This window comes from Drosophila novamexicana, unplaced genomic scaffold (genome assembly GCF_003285875.2).
Source record: "Drosophila novamexicana strain 15010-1031.04,08,12 unplaced genomic scaffold, DnovRS2.1 tig00000796-arrow-arrow-pilon, whole genome shotgun sequence".
In the NCBI taxonomy this organism is placed as follows: Eukaryota; Metazoa; Arthropoda; class Insecta; order Diptera; family Drosophilidae; genus Drosophila; species Drosophila novamexicana.
In genome coordinates, this window is record NW_020824824.1 from 682,320 (window position 1) to 699,862 (window position 17,543).

The following is a 17,543-nucleotide window of genomic DNA, read 5'->3' on the forward strand; positions in this document are numbered from 1 at the left end:
TCATCTGTTTCACCAGCAAGGCAATGCATTTAGAGCTATTCAAGGACCTACCGACTGCTAAATTTTTCAGTGCCCTAAAACGATTCATAGCCACTCATGGTAAACCCAGTCAGATTTGGTCTGACAACGCAGCAAACCTCTTTGGAGTGAAGAACGAGCTGATAGATTTAAAACGTTTCCTGCTTAAGCAGCTTAGCAGTTTTGTCTCGCAGATGACATAGAGTGAAAATGCATTCCCTCTCGGGCTACGCACTTTGATGGACTATGAGAGGAGGCAGTGAAACTGGCTAAGCAGTATTCCTATCGCTCCGTCGGCCGTTCGTTGCTTAATTTTGATGAGCTTCTTACTTATGTTTGTCAAGTTATAGCCATTGTTAACAACTAGTAGATCTAGATGTCTCGACTCCTGCTCGTCTACCGCTTGCTGGTCCTTCAGCAGTTATCATCGAGCCAGACTTAACAGAATTAATCTAAAACCGCTTGGATGGCTTACAGTGGGTGGCACAGCTGTGCTCCATGGCGTGAGGAGTAGCTTGCTACAACAGCGAGTCATTGACATTGTGATTGTCAAAGATGAAAATCTGCCTCCCATTCGGTGGCCACTGAGTAGAGTAGTAAACCGGACTCCTGGGAATATTGGAATGTCTCGTGTAGCAGATCTGAGGACCACGTCTGGAATCATTCGAAGACCTGTCAACAAGTTGTATCTGCTGCCCCTTAAGGAATATGTTGGATTCTGTAGAAGTTGCAACTTATCAGCATAAGCAAACATTCATACATACATAAAAAGCGGTCGTACACTTAGTTTAGTGAAACTATGCTAAGAAGGAGAGGATAAACAATATAAAGTCTTAGCGAAAGCGTAGGGAAAATGAAGGTGTTACATAAACTGAGAGAAATTGGAATAGGCAACTAAACCAACCTCGTAGATTACTGAAGACCACTTGACTCAACGAGCTTATTCTCCATTTAGAGAACAGGAGCCAGTGGCAAATACTATGCGTCGATCGAGACGCAAATAAGACCCAGTTTATAGGGATCTGGATCCGGAACTAAGGGAGTTCCTGGTACTCTTCGAGGGTCTGCAGGGGGTCTGGCATATCGCGGAGCGCCGGCTGAAGTGGGTGATCGACGAACAGGTAGATGAGCTGATCCAGATCTAAATATGAAGCACGGGTATTGGCAGATACCGATGGCAGCCTATAGTAGGGAATGCACGGCGTTCACGGTCCCAGGAAGAGGCCTATTCCCATGACGGATGATGCCGTTTGAACTGCATTCAGCGTGTGCGACATTCCAGCGTGCATTGGACACGGTAATAGTGTCGGAGGCGAACCCTCATGCGTTCGCCTACCTATACGATAAGGTGATGACAGCTAGCACCGAAACAGCAATATATAGAGAATTTGAGGGAGGCATTCCGCCGGTTGAGGGCTGCCAATCTCAGGCCGAATAGGAAGAAATATCTGGGCTATATCATTTGCGGGGAAGGGACGCGTACCGATCCGGGAAAGGTGAAGGCGATACGTAACCTTAGGGCCCGACTAGAGGTCCGGTATACGACCCCGCACCGTCCGCAAGAGAACCCCATCGAGAGGACCAACAGAACCGTGTAGAGCACGATAGCGCAGTTTATCGAAGGCCAACAGAGTTCGTGGGACGAGCTTTTGCTGGAGATATTGCAAGCGGTCAACATAAGCTCGACAAGATTCAGTCCCGCTTTCCTGCAGGGTAGGAAGCCACGGTTGCCCGCCGCTCTGTACGATCAGATGACTACAGGGTCCGCAACGTTTGTGCGTTCGACTCTAGGACGAAGGCGGATCTTTTATATCACGCACAGCAATTCCTAGCGCATATCAAAGGATCAGGGCAGACACTACGCGAGTGGCGACCCTCGTTGGACTCGATGGTCCTGTTACTGCGACACCAACTGTTCAACCCCGCTGAAGGCCTTGCTGCAAAATAAATGAAAAAGTCGAATTTACAAATGGACCCAAAACTTATTTTAGTCGCGTCGGACGAGGACGCCAACAGCGGAGGAGCCGAGCCTTTCCCCGTATCCGGCGCCGGAGGCCGCCAGCGCGAGCCCCGCCAGGTCCGCGATTTTTACAGAAGAAGACAACAGGAAGAGCCGCTTCGTCAGTTCCGTCACACCCTGTAGCGCTTGGATGGGGTGGTCATGCTAATGGCCGACGTGGTGACGACCATGTTCGTCAAGGTCCCATTCCCGCGGAATTTCCCAACATACGCGGAAGAGCCTCCGTCCCTCCTGCTGGCATCACCCTTGCCACTGTCACCAGGAACGACGACCCCGGCAGCAACCGACGAGGTGGGCGATCCAGTAGATGAGGACGATCGAGATGCTTGAGTACACCATATCAATGCAGGAATCCGGAGCAGTGGAGTCGGACGGAACAGGAGTTACCCTATTGGCGCCGGAAATAGAGTCGTCACCCGCGGTAGTACGAGCAACGCCCCGATACCCAACACGGAGGCCCCACCACAATTCTGACGCCGTCGAAAAAAGGGACCAGACGGCGACGAAGTGCACGCCGACTCATGAGCCGGTGACGGAAGACCAGGCGAAAAGGCCATTATTCCGCCGCCGCTTCGCCAGCCACAATCTGGAGGTCGACCCGCCAGCGGGTCCCGGATAACTCTCCGATACCTACCTAAGGTCCCCGAGGAGGGTAAAGGAATCCTGCTGCTTCCTTTGAAACGGGAAGGGGCAAATGCAGGAGGAAGAAGAACGTCGACCAATTTCCATCCGTTGCAAGCCCCGCCGAAGTGGGAACCAAGCCAACGTCGAACAGACGCCGACACCGGTCCCGAAGTAGTCTCACGCGGAGCCCAAGATGTCTGGACGATCGCAGCTACATGTGCCGCGTTCACCCCTCGAGGGCGCGAAAATAGGGTTCTCCCCAGCCCGTGAAGGATAACCGTAGTTGCGGGTCTATGGCCGCTCCCCGAGTAGGAAGCTCCGAACCGTGAGGAGCACCGGACGCCGTCTGTCAGATGGTCGTGGAGGAGCAGCGGATCGAGGTCGAGGACGCGATGCCACCGCTTGTGCCCGCGATACACGTAGAGGAACCCGTCCATGTGCCACCGCGTCCCCCATCGATGGCAAGTTGTGGAAGGATATTGTGGACCTATTCGATGGGATCGACGTGTGTTTGTGAGATGGCTACTTGGATCAGCGAGAATAGAAAAGGGTAGTGGACAATAGCTGTCAAATGTGAAATGAATGAAAGAAACGTTTGTAATGAAGCTAGCTTGTTTTTTTTTTCGAAAACTAACATTAATCTCGACTTATGTTTGACATAACCCCCTTTCCCAACCTAGTGTGTTATGTTTATGGTTCGAGACTGCTGCACGTCGCCTGTGTGATCAATCCCGGCTGTGTGTAAGATTCGAAGCTACTGCCCGTTGCCTGCGTAAGGAGTTCCGGTTGTATGTGTGATTCGAGGCCTAGCACTTGGCTTGTGTGGGCAATCCCAGCAGTGTGTATGTACTTCATGCCTGTAAAAAAGCCTCCCCCTCTAAGCCCACCATCCTAGCAAATTAACAAATGTCATGTAACTTTCTGGCCCTGGTGACACTGAGATTAGTACCCCGGCCAGTAGCTCCTTTACAACACGAAAGTCGATAATATTAGTCTTGTCCAATCCCGCATTTGTAAGCAATCCAGCCATCTATTTAGTAGAACTGCGTCGACATATAGTTATAGCACGATAAAGCTAAACTTAATTCCGAAGCATCAATTTATTTCTAGCGCTTATGATAAAGCAACACATTTAACTGCGGCTTGTAGACAGAGAATTTTACAAACCGTTAGCTTTAGGTCTTCCGGAACACAGGGATTATGTTTTTCTCTTCTACTAAAAAACAACTGCCAAATATTTGATTACGGTTACTGTAGATATTCGGGATGGATTAGTTAATGGGGCAACAGGCATGTAAATATAAACAGATTTTGATGCATCCAGCACTCCAATAGCTTTATGGATGAAATTCTCAAATGATACCGTAAGAGTTCTTGCCAGCTCAAAGTGTACGCATCGTACAGAATCTTTTTAGATCCCAATCCAAAAGATAGTTAAAATTTTTAAATATAGAAGAAATGAGCAAGTTTCTATTGGCCGTAGGCAGTTTCCAGTTGTACCTACAGAAGGTAGAACTGTTCACAAAAGTTAGGCAGCTACGTATAGCAAAGTAGTGGTTCACACTTACTCTCGTATGGAGCAAACAAAGGTACATATTCCATTAGAATCTTACCGCAGTCTTATCTCATACGGTTTTCTATCTAACGGCAGTACTGCGCTTAAGTTTTGAGTAATTGCAGGAACAACCTCAATCAATACTTTTCAATATGTAATTAATTTAATTTTATTTTCAGCACAAGTATCGACCGTCCTTTTAGGGAGCTACATAAGTCTGTTCTAAAACATTTTGTGGACGCCCTACTACAACCATTGGTCGATCGAGCCGTATATATATATATATTCAGAAACAATCTCGAGTTAGCCAGCAAACATCAGTAGCAGTACAAAAGAAAGAAAATAACAAAAAAAATCAATTAGGAAGCTTTGCACTTACCTAACACAATATTGTGGTCCGTAGTGCCAACTGCACTTTTTTAAATTTCTACTAAAACGAGTGGCATTTTTCATCCGGCATTTCTGTCTGAATACACACCCATAACTTTTTTCTCTATCTATATTTCACAAAGCTATCTAAGCATGAACTAAGGGAACCATAGTGAAAAAAATCGCCATATAAATTATGCAGATTGCATTAACGATGAATGTAATGGTATCTAATCCAATGTTGTAAGTGTGCCGGTGGCGGTCTCTCAGCGTAAATCAATGTTTGACTTCACTTGTGTAGAATGCTGGCCTTTTGGCTCAGTAATGAAACGTATGACTTAACGGAAAGTGCCGGGCATCGTTTATTGATAGGTCGAGTGTCGCTTTAAGCTATGAAATTAGAAATTATACAAAAACCACCAGCCAGCAGAGGCATAAGCTATCATAAATGCATGAGCTTCGAGACTACAACCGTCAAGCCGACTTAGCATAAGCAATAACGCTGCTCGGTCAGGGCGCTTGCAATATTGATGTATGCAAGTTCCTATATACTGACTTAACATACGTACATATGCTTTCGTCTCCCTCATATATATCACATGCATATATTTTAAATTAATAAATTAAATACACACATGCAAATTAAAGCATTTTTATACCCTTGCAGAGGCTATTAAATTTTGTCGTGAAATGTGTAACGCATAGAAGTAGACATCTCCGCCCCATAAAGTATATATATTCTTGATCAGCTTCAACAGCCGAGTCGATATAGCCATGTCCGTCTGTCCGTCTGTCAGTTTCTATGCGAACTAGTCCCTCAGTTAAAAGCTATCTTTATGAAACCTTGCAGAAGTCCCTCTTTCTGTTGCACGCAACACATACATATGTCAAAACCAGCTGGATCGGACCACTACATCGTATAGCTGCCATAGGAACGTCGGTCGAAAATTAAGCTGTTGTTTTCAATATATCTTGACCAAACCCGACATTTATTAGTTTTACTGTGCTCTTCATATAAATGCAAAATCCTATTAAGATCGGTACACTATATCATATAGCTGCCATAGGAACGATCGGTCGAAAATTAAGTTGTTGTTTGGAAAACTTTTTTGTCATTCAAGATATTTTGATTAAACACGGCATTTAAAGCTTTCACTATGCTCCCTTCATTTTTGATAAATCTTATTTTCATCGGACTACTATATCATATATCTGCCATAGGAACGATCAGTCGAAAACTAGGTTTTTGATTTAAACCTTTTTTTGTTTATCAAGATATCTTGACCAAACTCGGCATTAACTTTTTTCCCTGTGATTCTTAGATACGGGCAAAACACTAAAAGCATTTTGAAAAGGTTGGGTCTGCAAAGGTATTAGATCTTCGGCATGCCGAAAATAGCCTTTCTTTCTAGTTTAAACTAAAATTACTGTGCATATTAATTTGCATGTGTGCCCACTCATACATAACATTATCTCTATATATAAAACGGTTTGTCCAGACTGACTGACTGACTGATTGGTGATCAACTGTATGGCCTACGAAGCTGAAAGCGTAGTTACCCTATGTGATGTAGGTGCACGTTAAGGGGTTTCGGGAAATTCCACCCGCATGTGTGGAAAAATCGTGAAATCCGTTTGTTTCTTTCTTTCTTGTTTACTATCCGATCGGCCCCAAACTCATTTACAAAGAAATTTGTTCACATTCATTTGAGGGATGTTTCAGTAAATCCATCTCTCCTTGCTGGAAATAGAGGTTCAAAATTTGGTGACTTTTCGCCCTCAAATTCATTTAAAAGGATCTAAATAAAAAATCTTTTTTTTTTTTTTGAAAATCTAAAGTGCATTTTAAAGATTTTGTGTGAGTTTTAAGCTGTGTCCGATTTGCATCAAACTTATTTTATAAGCTCTACATAAGAATATATTGAACACGTCTTTCAGCGATTTGGGAAATTCCACTCGCAACAGTGGTAAAATGGCGGAAAACCTTGTCACGGGCAAGGCCGGGCTATACCCGCTGTACTATTAAATAATTGTATGTCTTTATATGTTTAAAGTTATTTGCTAACTACATTTTTATGCTTAAATGTATTCTTTGAACAATTCACTTGGTAAGAGCAAAAACGTTAGCAAAGTACCAGGACTACGAGCAAATTAAAAATGCATAGGTATTTCTTGGGTCTCAATAATTCACGAACAATAACTGTTAAATATTGTAAGAATACATTAGGAACGATTTCGCTGCACTGCATGCACATTATGGTAAAACGTAAATACGAGCTATTTTCCAAAGCTCTCAGCCAAGGCAACAGCAGTCAGTGATCTTGTGGCCACGCAAGCCAAGTACAATTGCTTGTAATCTGTTTATGACCAATTTGCGGCACACTTAAGCGAAAAAATAGAAAGAACTGCCTAAATTAGACAAGCCCCAAGCAAGGGGAATGAGGTAGCCGTGGGAGGGAGGTTTACTTTAATCGCGCGTTGCTCTATGGTCATATCTTATTGGGGCTCGGTTGGAGTAGGCCATTGATTAGAATGCATATGTAATAATTCTGGCCCATACCACACACGATTTAGGTAGCAAAGAGCTGTGGTGCCACCGACCAGAACATTCGAAAAAAGGAAGAAGAAATACCAAAAAATTGCTCTCCACAATTTTCACATCTTTCAAGCTCTTTAACCTAAATTCCTTTTTAATAGATAAGTGATTTTTCGATAATGGGGTTCTGTTATAATCAGAGGCGCAAATAATAGTCAACAGTTATTTTCAATGCGATCTGCACACAAAAAAACCGAAAAAAACGAAGCAGATTCGGTTTCGCTCTCCATAGAACTCTTTTTTTCGTTGCGCTTGTGTACTCTGTTCGTGCTTTTGCTTGAGCAATACACACTGTTCTATCTAACAGTAACATCTTGACAGAACACATTCGGCCGATCGCACAGAAAATAAGTGTCTGACGAAGAGCAAAACGACGTCGCTTTAAAAGTGTCTTTTCTTGTTGTTGTCGTGAGACGATATCAATGAAAGCTAGAGCGAGAGAGAGAGAGAAAGAGGGCACGATCTATAAGTGTACATGTATATATTTAAAGCTATAAGCAAAAACCCATTCAATAATTAATAGAAAGAAAAAAACAACAAAAACATGCATATCCACAAAAGACACTTTGGCAGTTTTTTTCTGTTCAGTGGTCGTGGAACGAAAAGTGTTTTTGCTCGGACCCAGTGTCTGGTGCATAGAAACCTAAATGCAGGTGTTCTCTTTTGCCGTTATTGATTCTGTCGGAAATAACCCATTTTTTGCAGACAACCAGAAAGTGAGGCCCGAAATTCGCGGACTCTGGTTATAACATCTGAGGCCCTCAGTTACTATGAGCGACATTCGATAATAATGTCATACACATGCATATATTCATCACTCTTGACCGCGTAAGTTCATCACATATCTCTGCATGGAGGATATCAGCTAACGATGCGTCTAATACGATCACAGTACTAGATCCAAAAGCTCAAGGTGTTGATAATTTCCACGATGAACTCATGCAAAATCTGCGTAATCCAACGAAGAAGTTTACAAACGCAGCACATGGGTGACTTATCTGTGGAAAGAGCTAAATTTTCGAGGCCATGCCAAATCTACACAGGTCGGGCCTGAATTATTAGTAAGGAATATATACGGTACTATGGTAGACTACAAAATGTTTAGTCAGTTGTACATAAGTTTAAGCTGGTCTGTATTCTTAAACACCACTTCAAAATATAATTTTACGGTCAATGAACTTAATTGATGTAATTTTTCGAGGCAACCTTGGAAGTATATCCTTGCTTAAAGAGAACACATTGAACAGAAGCTGTTTAGACCCATGAGAATGTGCAAGGTTCTATCAGCCGGAAGCAGATTCTAGTTGTACCTGCTAAAGATATAATTTTTCAAACAAGTCAGAGAGCTACGTCTAGCAGAGTGGTGAATCACACTCGATATTGTATGCAAAATGCTGCTATAAACAAATAGATCAAAGTTCAAAAATTGCTCACGGTGTTTCCTGGAAAGGCAGTTCCACATAAAATGTTGATGATTGTAAGTGGGTTAAAGTGGGGAAATTATAAAAAATAAATTTTCTTACCCAAAAGTCTTCCATATGTCGAAACATGTTATATTCATCCAAGAAAATGCGGCCATTAGAAAGAAATATACGAGAAAGCCTTTAAAGAAAACAATGTTAGGTAAATAACAGTTAATTACAGTTAGTTTTTATAAAATTTATAAAATAGAGTTCGGAAATATTATTGTAATATAATGGTATTAACAATACCCGCTGTCACGAAAAACCAAACAACACAGCATTAAATCTGAATATTGTGTAGCGGCTACCAAGGCTACCGTACAGATCAATCAATTATAATTAAAGGAAAAGCAAGGAGACATTTGAATTTATTAAAGTTAGGGGCAATGAGCCAAATTATATGAATTATACCTTGTAAGATCAGTTTTAAATGTAACGGCCACCGGTCGTTGCAACCATGGATCGCTAATCAGCTGCTTATCGCCTCTCTGGAAAAGCACCACAGCGAAAGCTGTGGAAATTGAGCGATTGACGCGAACACACAGCTCGCAGCCGGCATTTGATATTCGTGTTCAGCTTGATTTAAGGCATTTGTGGTAACGATAATCTTAGTGCATTGAAGGCAATATCGAACTGCTCTACGATATGCAGTACGCTATGTGTTCTACTAATCGGGTTTTACTAATTCTAAGGTATCGACGTCAGTGTTCGCTTTAGAGTGTCGAAGGTAAGCTCGAGCAGCTCTTAGAAACGCATGACGTTATACTATGTGTGAATATGTGTGTAGTGAATTTGCAAGAGTCCTCCCTCCTTTAGCTTCACGGAAAATTTACAAATATCTTGCTTTACAAGTGGCGCCTGAGTAGGGACTAGGAGTCGTATAGGTGCATGCCATATTTGCGGCAGCCTGCAGATGTACCCTAATAGGTGTCTAAATTAAAAATATGTACATGGTCACACATATTATCCTAGGGTATTTAACAGTTGGAAGTACTCTAGACTAACATACAATAGTAAAATAATGATACTATATATCATGAATGGCAAAAAACCACTTTCAAATGAATAATGCCAAAACTTAATTTGAGTAAAACTGAATGCAAAGCCGAATATGTTTGTGTGAGTGAGTGCGGTCACGTATAACTCGGACGCACAACATTGAAACGAAAGAAAACTAATTAAATGAGTGGGAATGCGTTGAAATAAGATGTTCCGTTTCGCTTTTTTAATTGTTATAAATATAATGCATAAAAAAAGACGAAAATAAAAACGAAGAAAGGAAAAAAACAAAACAAATACAACTAAATGCGCATGCAAAATACATACAGTCTCGTCACCGTTTTTTCTTTTGACTGCTTGATTCTGCTGTATCAATCGAAATGAAGGCATGCATTCGAGTAATTAGAGTTTCTTCGGCTGTGCCAAATTTTTCATTCCGTTTTACGCTTTATCTATTCTCACTCGTTTCGCTGAATACCGTCTTGTATGAGATACAACACGCATTCACATTGGTACTCATTCGATAAATTGTGAGCCTAGCACTCACTCAATTCAATTCAATTCGAGTATATTCAATCCAACGTATGTTGTGAGTGAAGCCATGCAGCTCATAAATAGGTAGTAGCTTATAAATAGCCACAAATATATAAAATATTAGCCTAGGGTATTTGTTGGTCGGGCATATCGTAAACTAATATTCCCCACACCCTGCACTCTGTCACTATGTGGACACCTACAAGATGTGAGCGACGAAATGTGTGCGCAAAGTCGAGCAGTGAAGTTACGGTCCATCGAAAAGAGTACAATGCGCGAGTCAGACGGAACTCAGCTTAAGTGCGGTTAAAAAGCTAATCGTTTTTTTTTTAGTGAACAATAAAGTGAACGATAAAAGAACTAATAATAATAAGTGAAGAAATAAATTAAAAGAGAATACATGAAAGAAAATAATAAAGGGTCAAGAAGAAAGAATAATAATGGTTAAAAAGGTAATAATTATAACAATAATTATGCATTTTTATATATTCGGTACGCCGAAGATTGAATACCCTTGCAGACAGAACCCTTTCAAAATGCTTATAATGCTTTGCTCACATCCAAGAAATTCAGGGAAAATAGTTAACGCCAAGTATTGGTAAGATATTTTCAAAAACAAAAAATTATTCACACAAGAACTACGTTTTCGCCCGATCGTTCCGATGGCAATTATATGATATAGTGGTCCGATGTCCGATTTTGTATAAATACTGAAACCAATGCCAAATTTGGTCACGATATCTTATAAAATAAAAATTAATTTTCGACCCATGGTACCTATGGCATCTACATGATATAGTGGTCCGATATTGACAAATTTTTACATATATATGAGAATGTTAAACTAATTGTTGGATTCTGCACCGGCCGCAAATATTAGCGGAAACAAATATTCATGTAATCATAAAAAGAGGTCGCACACCTAGTTTAGTGAAGCAGCTGTTAGTTGTAAACAAGGTTGGCAAGCCCCTTTTGCAATTGTCGCAGCTGCTATATCACCCACTTGTTCTTTCGTTGCTGATCGAGCCGAAGTGAAGAAATAGTTCTGAGCCTTAGCCATTAACTTTATAACCTATAAATTCAACAAAAAAACAAATAAACGCCAAAGTTGACTTACATTTTTAGCTTAAGTTGCAAAACAGAGACTAAAAACATTAGCAAATCAACACTAATAAATGCCTAATTTTGGTCAAGCTAGATTGCTAAGCAAAGAAGTTTTTCATACAACAACCTCCTTTTCGACAGGACGTTAATGAGGACGATAGCTTTAAAACTGAGAGATTAGTTCGCATAGAAACAGACACACAGACGGACGGACGGGCAGACGGACATGGGTATATCGATTCGGCTGTTGATACTGGTAAAGAATATATATACTATATGGGGCCGGAGATATCTCCTTCCGTGCGTTACACATTTCGAGACAAGAAATGATTACCTCTGCAAGGGTAAAAAAATACTTAGTGAATAGTGGATATGAACAGCGATGAACAAGGAACAACGAAGTGAGTTCTAGTTGGGACAGAGGTGAGGTTTTTTATTTTATTTATATTTTTTTGTTGCATTTGAAAAAAAATAAAAAGGGGAGAAGAAAAGGCATTAAGGAACAACAATCTTCGCAACAGTCAAGTTTGTCGTGCAGACAACGCTTGCGACAATCGACACCGGGCCACTCGCAGCTTCATAAGCTAAGATTGCTTACGCAAGTAGACGATTGAGGGGAGCGCAGACAGATCCAGGCTGGATGTATAGAAAGCCATGTGATTAGATATTGGAATGTGATAAGCATGCCGATGCTCATATGCCTTCCATGCTAGCCTATATTATACTTTGTGCGATGGGCCCAACATTACGATGCGGCCACGCCTATCTGGTCCTAAAAACCAACCGCGAGGCCTGGGATGCCAGCCTAGGCAAAGAGCCGAAGAAGGCCTCTTTCTTCAGGGTAAAGGGGTGTCTGCTAGGCAACCGAACGAAGAGAACAGTAATAAAGATGGGAAGGACCGACGGGATGGTAGCAGCAACGGCTCTGCGCTGATAATGGGGGTGATATGGCGAAAATATGCCAGAAAATGGCATAAGTAGGGGCAAGGTTAGGATTCACCCAGAGAATTGAGAACGGGAGCTAGAGTGGAGCGGATAAACCCACTCTGAAAGTCTTAGAGCTCCATTTTTGCTCGGAGTGTTTTTGGTGGAGATGAGGCGAAAAGTGAACCCCCGTGGATGAGGGGAAAATCAGCGTATCTGGACCCGAACCTGTGCGAAATCCTGGAGTAAGAACTGGAACAAGCACCAGGGAGGGGATCTCATATATCGTAGAGCATCGGTTCCTGAAAGACCACAAACCTCTAAAGCACAGGTATTATCCGAAAAACTCGGATGAGCAGGTGGATGAGCTGTTCCTGGCAGGTAGCATCGAGCCGTCGCGTAGTCCACACAGCGCCTCAATCGTCTTAGAGAAGAAAAATATCGTGAGCCCTTCTCCTAGGATCGCACGATAAGCACTGGAACCTCAGCAACGCCAGTTCGATGTCCATTACCGATGATGTTGTGTCTGCCGAACTATTAAGGATACTAAAGACCTTTCAGAATGCATTGCAAATGGGTCGTGACGGCAGGGATCGCCGAGGAACCTGTCAAGTTCACAGACGATGTCGAGGAAAAGGGTAACTTCACAAACACTTGGGGCACTAGAAACTTTTCGTAGCCAGCAGTCAACACTAGAGGTCGTATGCTGACGAGACAAATGGCAGATACGATGGCAGTTCTCTGCTCTGATTTAGTCAGACCTCTTCCGCGATCGAAACATGGCAACGTGAGACGAACTCATGGCCCAGGTATCGTCAGTTCACTGTAGCGAATTTAACCTGTGTCGGACCGGCATTTCTCGTTCAGGGCTGACAACCGTGTCTGTTCGCCGCATTATTCGATCGAACTTATACTCTTAACACCAGTCAAAGAGCGGATAGGTCCAGATTATATTGTCCACAGTAATCTATAACCTGTTTCAAATGACCACGGCAGGCCCTATAACCTACGGCGACTTAGCACAACATCCATAGCTCATCTTAGTAGAAATCCGAGTCCGTAGATTGTTAGCTGCCCTAATAGGACAGAAATTACTAGTTTAGTAAAGGATAAGTTAACAAGTAAGCTAATCTCACAGGTTGTCAACATAAATGCCACCGGAGAAGTGACAGTATCTTTGTTGCAGCATGGAGGCTACCTTGTCCTTCTGACATAGTGTGGCCTCAAAACACTCTACCTGCCTAGTTGTGGCCGATTCCTGGCATACTTAATAAGACAATATTATTATATTTTAAAAAGTTAAACAAAAAACACAGAGGGCTGTAAGGCGGCTATCAAGGCACCCACAGATAATAACTATATTAATAGTATATAAGGATAGTTGTATTAATTATCAGTTAGGGCAAGTCAAGGAGTCATTTGAAGTAATTAAAGCTAAGCATAATAAAAATTATATGAATATTACTTTTCTAAGTCAGTATGGAACTGCACTAAATTATGCATTACGCATTGTCTGGTGTGTCTACACGAGTAGTAACACTTGTGTTTGACTAACGTTTGGGTATTAAAGTCTACGATAACCAGTAGTAGTAATCGTGTACTACTAATTCTACGGTATCGACGTCAGTTTTAGCTTTAAGTTTTGAAGGTAATCTAAGCAGTTTTTAGATGTGCTTGACGTTATACCCTGTGTGCACTGGGGTGTAGTGATTTTGAAAAACATCTCCTGACCTAAGCATCACGTCCCAGTAAATTAAGAAATATCTTGTATTTCGGCCAGTAGTTCCCTTACTAATTTTTAATATGTGATTCAAATGGAAGTTCATTTAAAACACAATAACAATCGACGGTTGCTTTGTTAATGTTGCTTCCTTCCTTCATCCCTTTGATTTTAAGATTTTATAAGTATAATGATCACCACTCTCAAAACTATATTATTATATTTAATTTTATATGTAGTTTTATTTGATATTGTCATGGTTTACTTAAATAAGCATGTATGGTAATATAGTATTGGTAATTGAAATTTCATTTATTTCGAGCAAACAATTGTATATTTTTATTATATCGTTTTCTTAGAATATTATACAGTTGTGATCACATATAGTGCCAATAATTTCATTGTTACAACAATATTAAGTTTTTTGTAACTAATTTATAGTTTCCATAAGTTTTAGTACACATACGTTCTACAGTTACTTGATTTAAAATACCTATTAAGGATTAGTTATTGATTTATTTTTTCTTTATTATCTGTTTCTTGAATGTGTATAACATATCTTACAAACGTAGCCACTATCAGAATGTTATTGGTTTCACCTGGATACATAAGTAGTCCCTTAATATGCCTCTTAATCTTTCCTAGATATTAAGAAGTATAACAAGCAGCGCAAAGCACAAACACCTAACAAGCAGTTGAGAAATAAAATGATTTAATAAAATCCACAGATCTCTAGTTAATTTGGCTGATTTAAAATTTCTATACCCTTATTCATTGTATTCACAATGTGGCTTCGTTCGTTTATTAGGACAGTTTTTTCTGATACATTTTTTTGTTTTTCTGTTAAACTTATTTCTTTTTGCGCCAGTTTCCCTTATGTTCCTCTCTTGCTTCGGTTCATTTTTTTTAAGCTTAGGAAACTAACCGATATGTTGGATCTATAGAGCATGGTCCATCTGAGTAGCGAATGAACCGCTAACACAGTTGCAGGACGCGGATTCTTCCAGTGGAAGGTGATGCCGTACTCTCTGCACTCTTAACAGCGTCATCGGGCTTGTCAAGGAACGTGCACTTTCGCATATTTATACCCATTAAAAATGGGTATAAGGGTATATTGTATTTTTATACCCTGAACCCATTAAAAATGGGTATAAGGGTATATTGTATTTGTGCAAAATCCAAATGTATGTAACAGGCAGAAGGAGCATCTCCGACCCCATAAAGTATATATATTCTTGATCAGCATTAATAGCCGAGTCGCTCTAGCCATGTGCGTCTGTCTGTCCGTCCGTCCGTCCGTCCGTATGTATGAACGCAAGGATCTCAGAACCTATAAGAGCTACAGACTTGAAATTTTAGATGTAGATGCTCCTAGTTCCCGTGCAGATCGAGCTTGTTTCCGGTAATCGATAACTTACTCCGTTTCCAAGCAATCGATAAAAATCGATATCGACATCCTGTTTTTTTTTAGCAAATTGGGTAAATAATAAGAGCTAGAGCCACCAAACATGATATGTTGCTTCTAGAATATTATAGATATTTCAAGTATCTTTCATTTCATACCTATCGCCACCTCCCCTCTACCACCCCAGAGCTATAAATCAAGTTAATAACCCAACTTTTATTACCAACCAATTTATTCCACAATTTAAATGCAATTGATTTTTTCAGAATACACAAATATTCTATGGTACAGTAAGATATACTGTAGAAAATTTCATAAAGATCGGTTAAGAAAAACCAAAGTTATATGCAACTGCGCAATTGAATGGGGCAGCAGCTTTAAGAATTTCTGTATACATGTACACACACACATTAATGCGCGTCTGCTTCGCATTCTAATAGCATGGTAATTGCATCTTTTTTTCGTAATGTTATTTTAGTTCCTTTTTTATCATAAGTACTTAATTGTTGGTGTGGCTGCTGAGTAGAGGCATAGCAAGTGGTGCGGTCTGTCGCGAGTTCGAGCCCTACCGGGAAAAGTGTTATTTTTATACCCTGAACCCATTAAAAATGGGTGTAAGGGTATATTGTATTTGTGCGAAAGCCAAATGTATGTAACAAGCAGAAGGAAGCAACTCCGACCCCATAAAGTATACATATTCTTGATCAGCATCAATAGCCGAGTCGATCTAGCCATGTTCATCTGTCTGTCCGTCCGTCCGTCCGCCCGTCCGTCCGTATGTATGAACGCAAACATCTCAGAACCTACAAAGAGCTAGAGACTTGAAGGTTTAGATGTAGGTGCTCCTAGTTCCCGCGCAGATCGAGTTTGTTTCCGATAATCGATAACTTGCTCCGTTTCCAAGCAATCGATAAAAATCGATATCGATATCCTGTTTTTTGGGCAATTTTGGTAAATAGTAAGAGCTAGAATCACCAAACTTGACATATAGCTTCTAAATAAAATATATATGTATGCATTTGATGTTGGAAGAAGAAGCTGAACCTTCTTCAATATCTCCTAGTCGGGAGCTCCCGACTAAAACTTCTTACTTGGTAGACCATATAATCGTCATCGGCGAAAATTTTGAGGAACATGTATCTGGCGGTAACTTCTGCATTTAAATACAAATAAGTCTGCCTTCTTCCAACGTCGTCTGGATTATCTATGCAATGTGGTTAGGGATAAGGATATCCTTCAGCCACCTACGACTCCGAAAGAGTTAGGTCGATTCTTTAGTAATATATACTGTTACCTGTGGTTTATCCCAAACTTTGCCACGGTGGTCCACCCAATATCGCAACTGTTGTGGATCTAAAAAAAATTCTGTAAGCTAAATTACCGATGTAAGCCTGTCCAGGCTTCGCTAAGGAGTCTGGAAAGGCTCCTGATGAATTCCAATGCGAAGGGCTTATGTCTTATGTGAGCCGACGACTGAATAAATCAAAAGAAAACAACTCGGCTATGGAAAATGACTGTCTCGCCATCGTGTTGGTATTTCGAAAACTACGCTGCTCCATAGAATGTTACAAATACGAAGTAGCCCCAAGCCACTTAGCTTTACGAAATAGAACCAATTCAATCCAATTTGTAAGCAAGTCAAGGAAGACTACCAGCCTAGTGTTGCCCTGTTTGGGTGGAGGGATGTAGAAGGGCATGTTGCGTGTTTCCTAACTCATTAGTCAAATCGAATCAAAGGCACGATGTGCCCCACATATATTATTAAAGTGGCCTCCTCGTGGTGACCCTGGGTGATTGTCCGAAGTTGATTTGGACAACCAGCTAATTCGAGCTGCGGACTATGATGGCCCATTCTTTGTCTTTTGGAAGGCTAAACTCGATAGTAGATTACTTGCTACGACAGTTGACCAAACTGTAATTTTGGTACCACGGGTAACCAGGAGCCCACGGAACTTGTTCCGTCCTGAATTTTTGGTTGCGGCCCTTCGGGGAGTATCGTGGTGGCTGTGGCTTATACCCAGATCGCGGGTAAAGCTTTGCTCGACGTGGAGTTGCGTTTCAACCAAAACATTAGTTTTTGAGGTTTTAGAACGGCGTCACCTCACACCAATGAGGGAATGTATTGCTTCCGGCTGGCATGCACTGGGGACACTGTTCAAGCAGGGACAGGGTCCTGGAGGGGCGTTAGTCCGACGCATTGGTTCGGCTCGTT

At 41.3% G+C, this 17,543-nt stretch overlaps 1 protein-coding gene across 1 annotated transcript in view; it reads right to left on the bottom strand.

Moving 5' to 3' along the window:
* The window catches only part of LOC115763950 (G-protein coupled receptor Mth2), a 110,602-nt gene that overhangs the window by 18,441 nt on the left and 74,618 nt on the right, over positions 1 to 17,543 (bottom strand). The window contains exon 4 of the mRNA XM_030706743.1: positions 8,706 to 8,784. Coding sequence (XP_030562603.1) covers positions 8,706 to 8,784 — 79 coding nt within the window. The remainder of the gene's footprint in view (positions 1 to 8,705; positions 8,785 to 17,543) is intronic.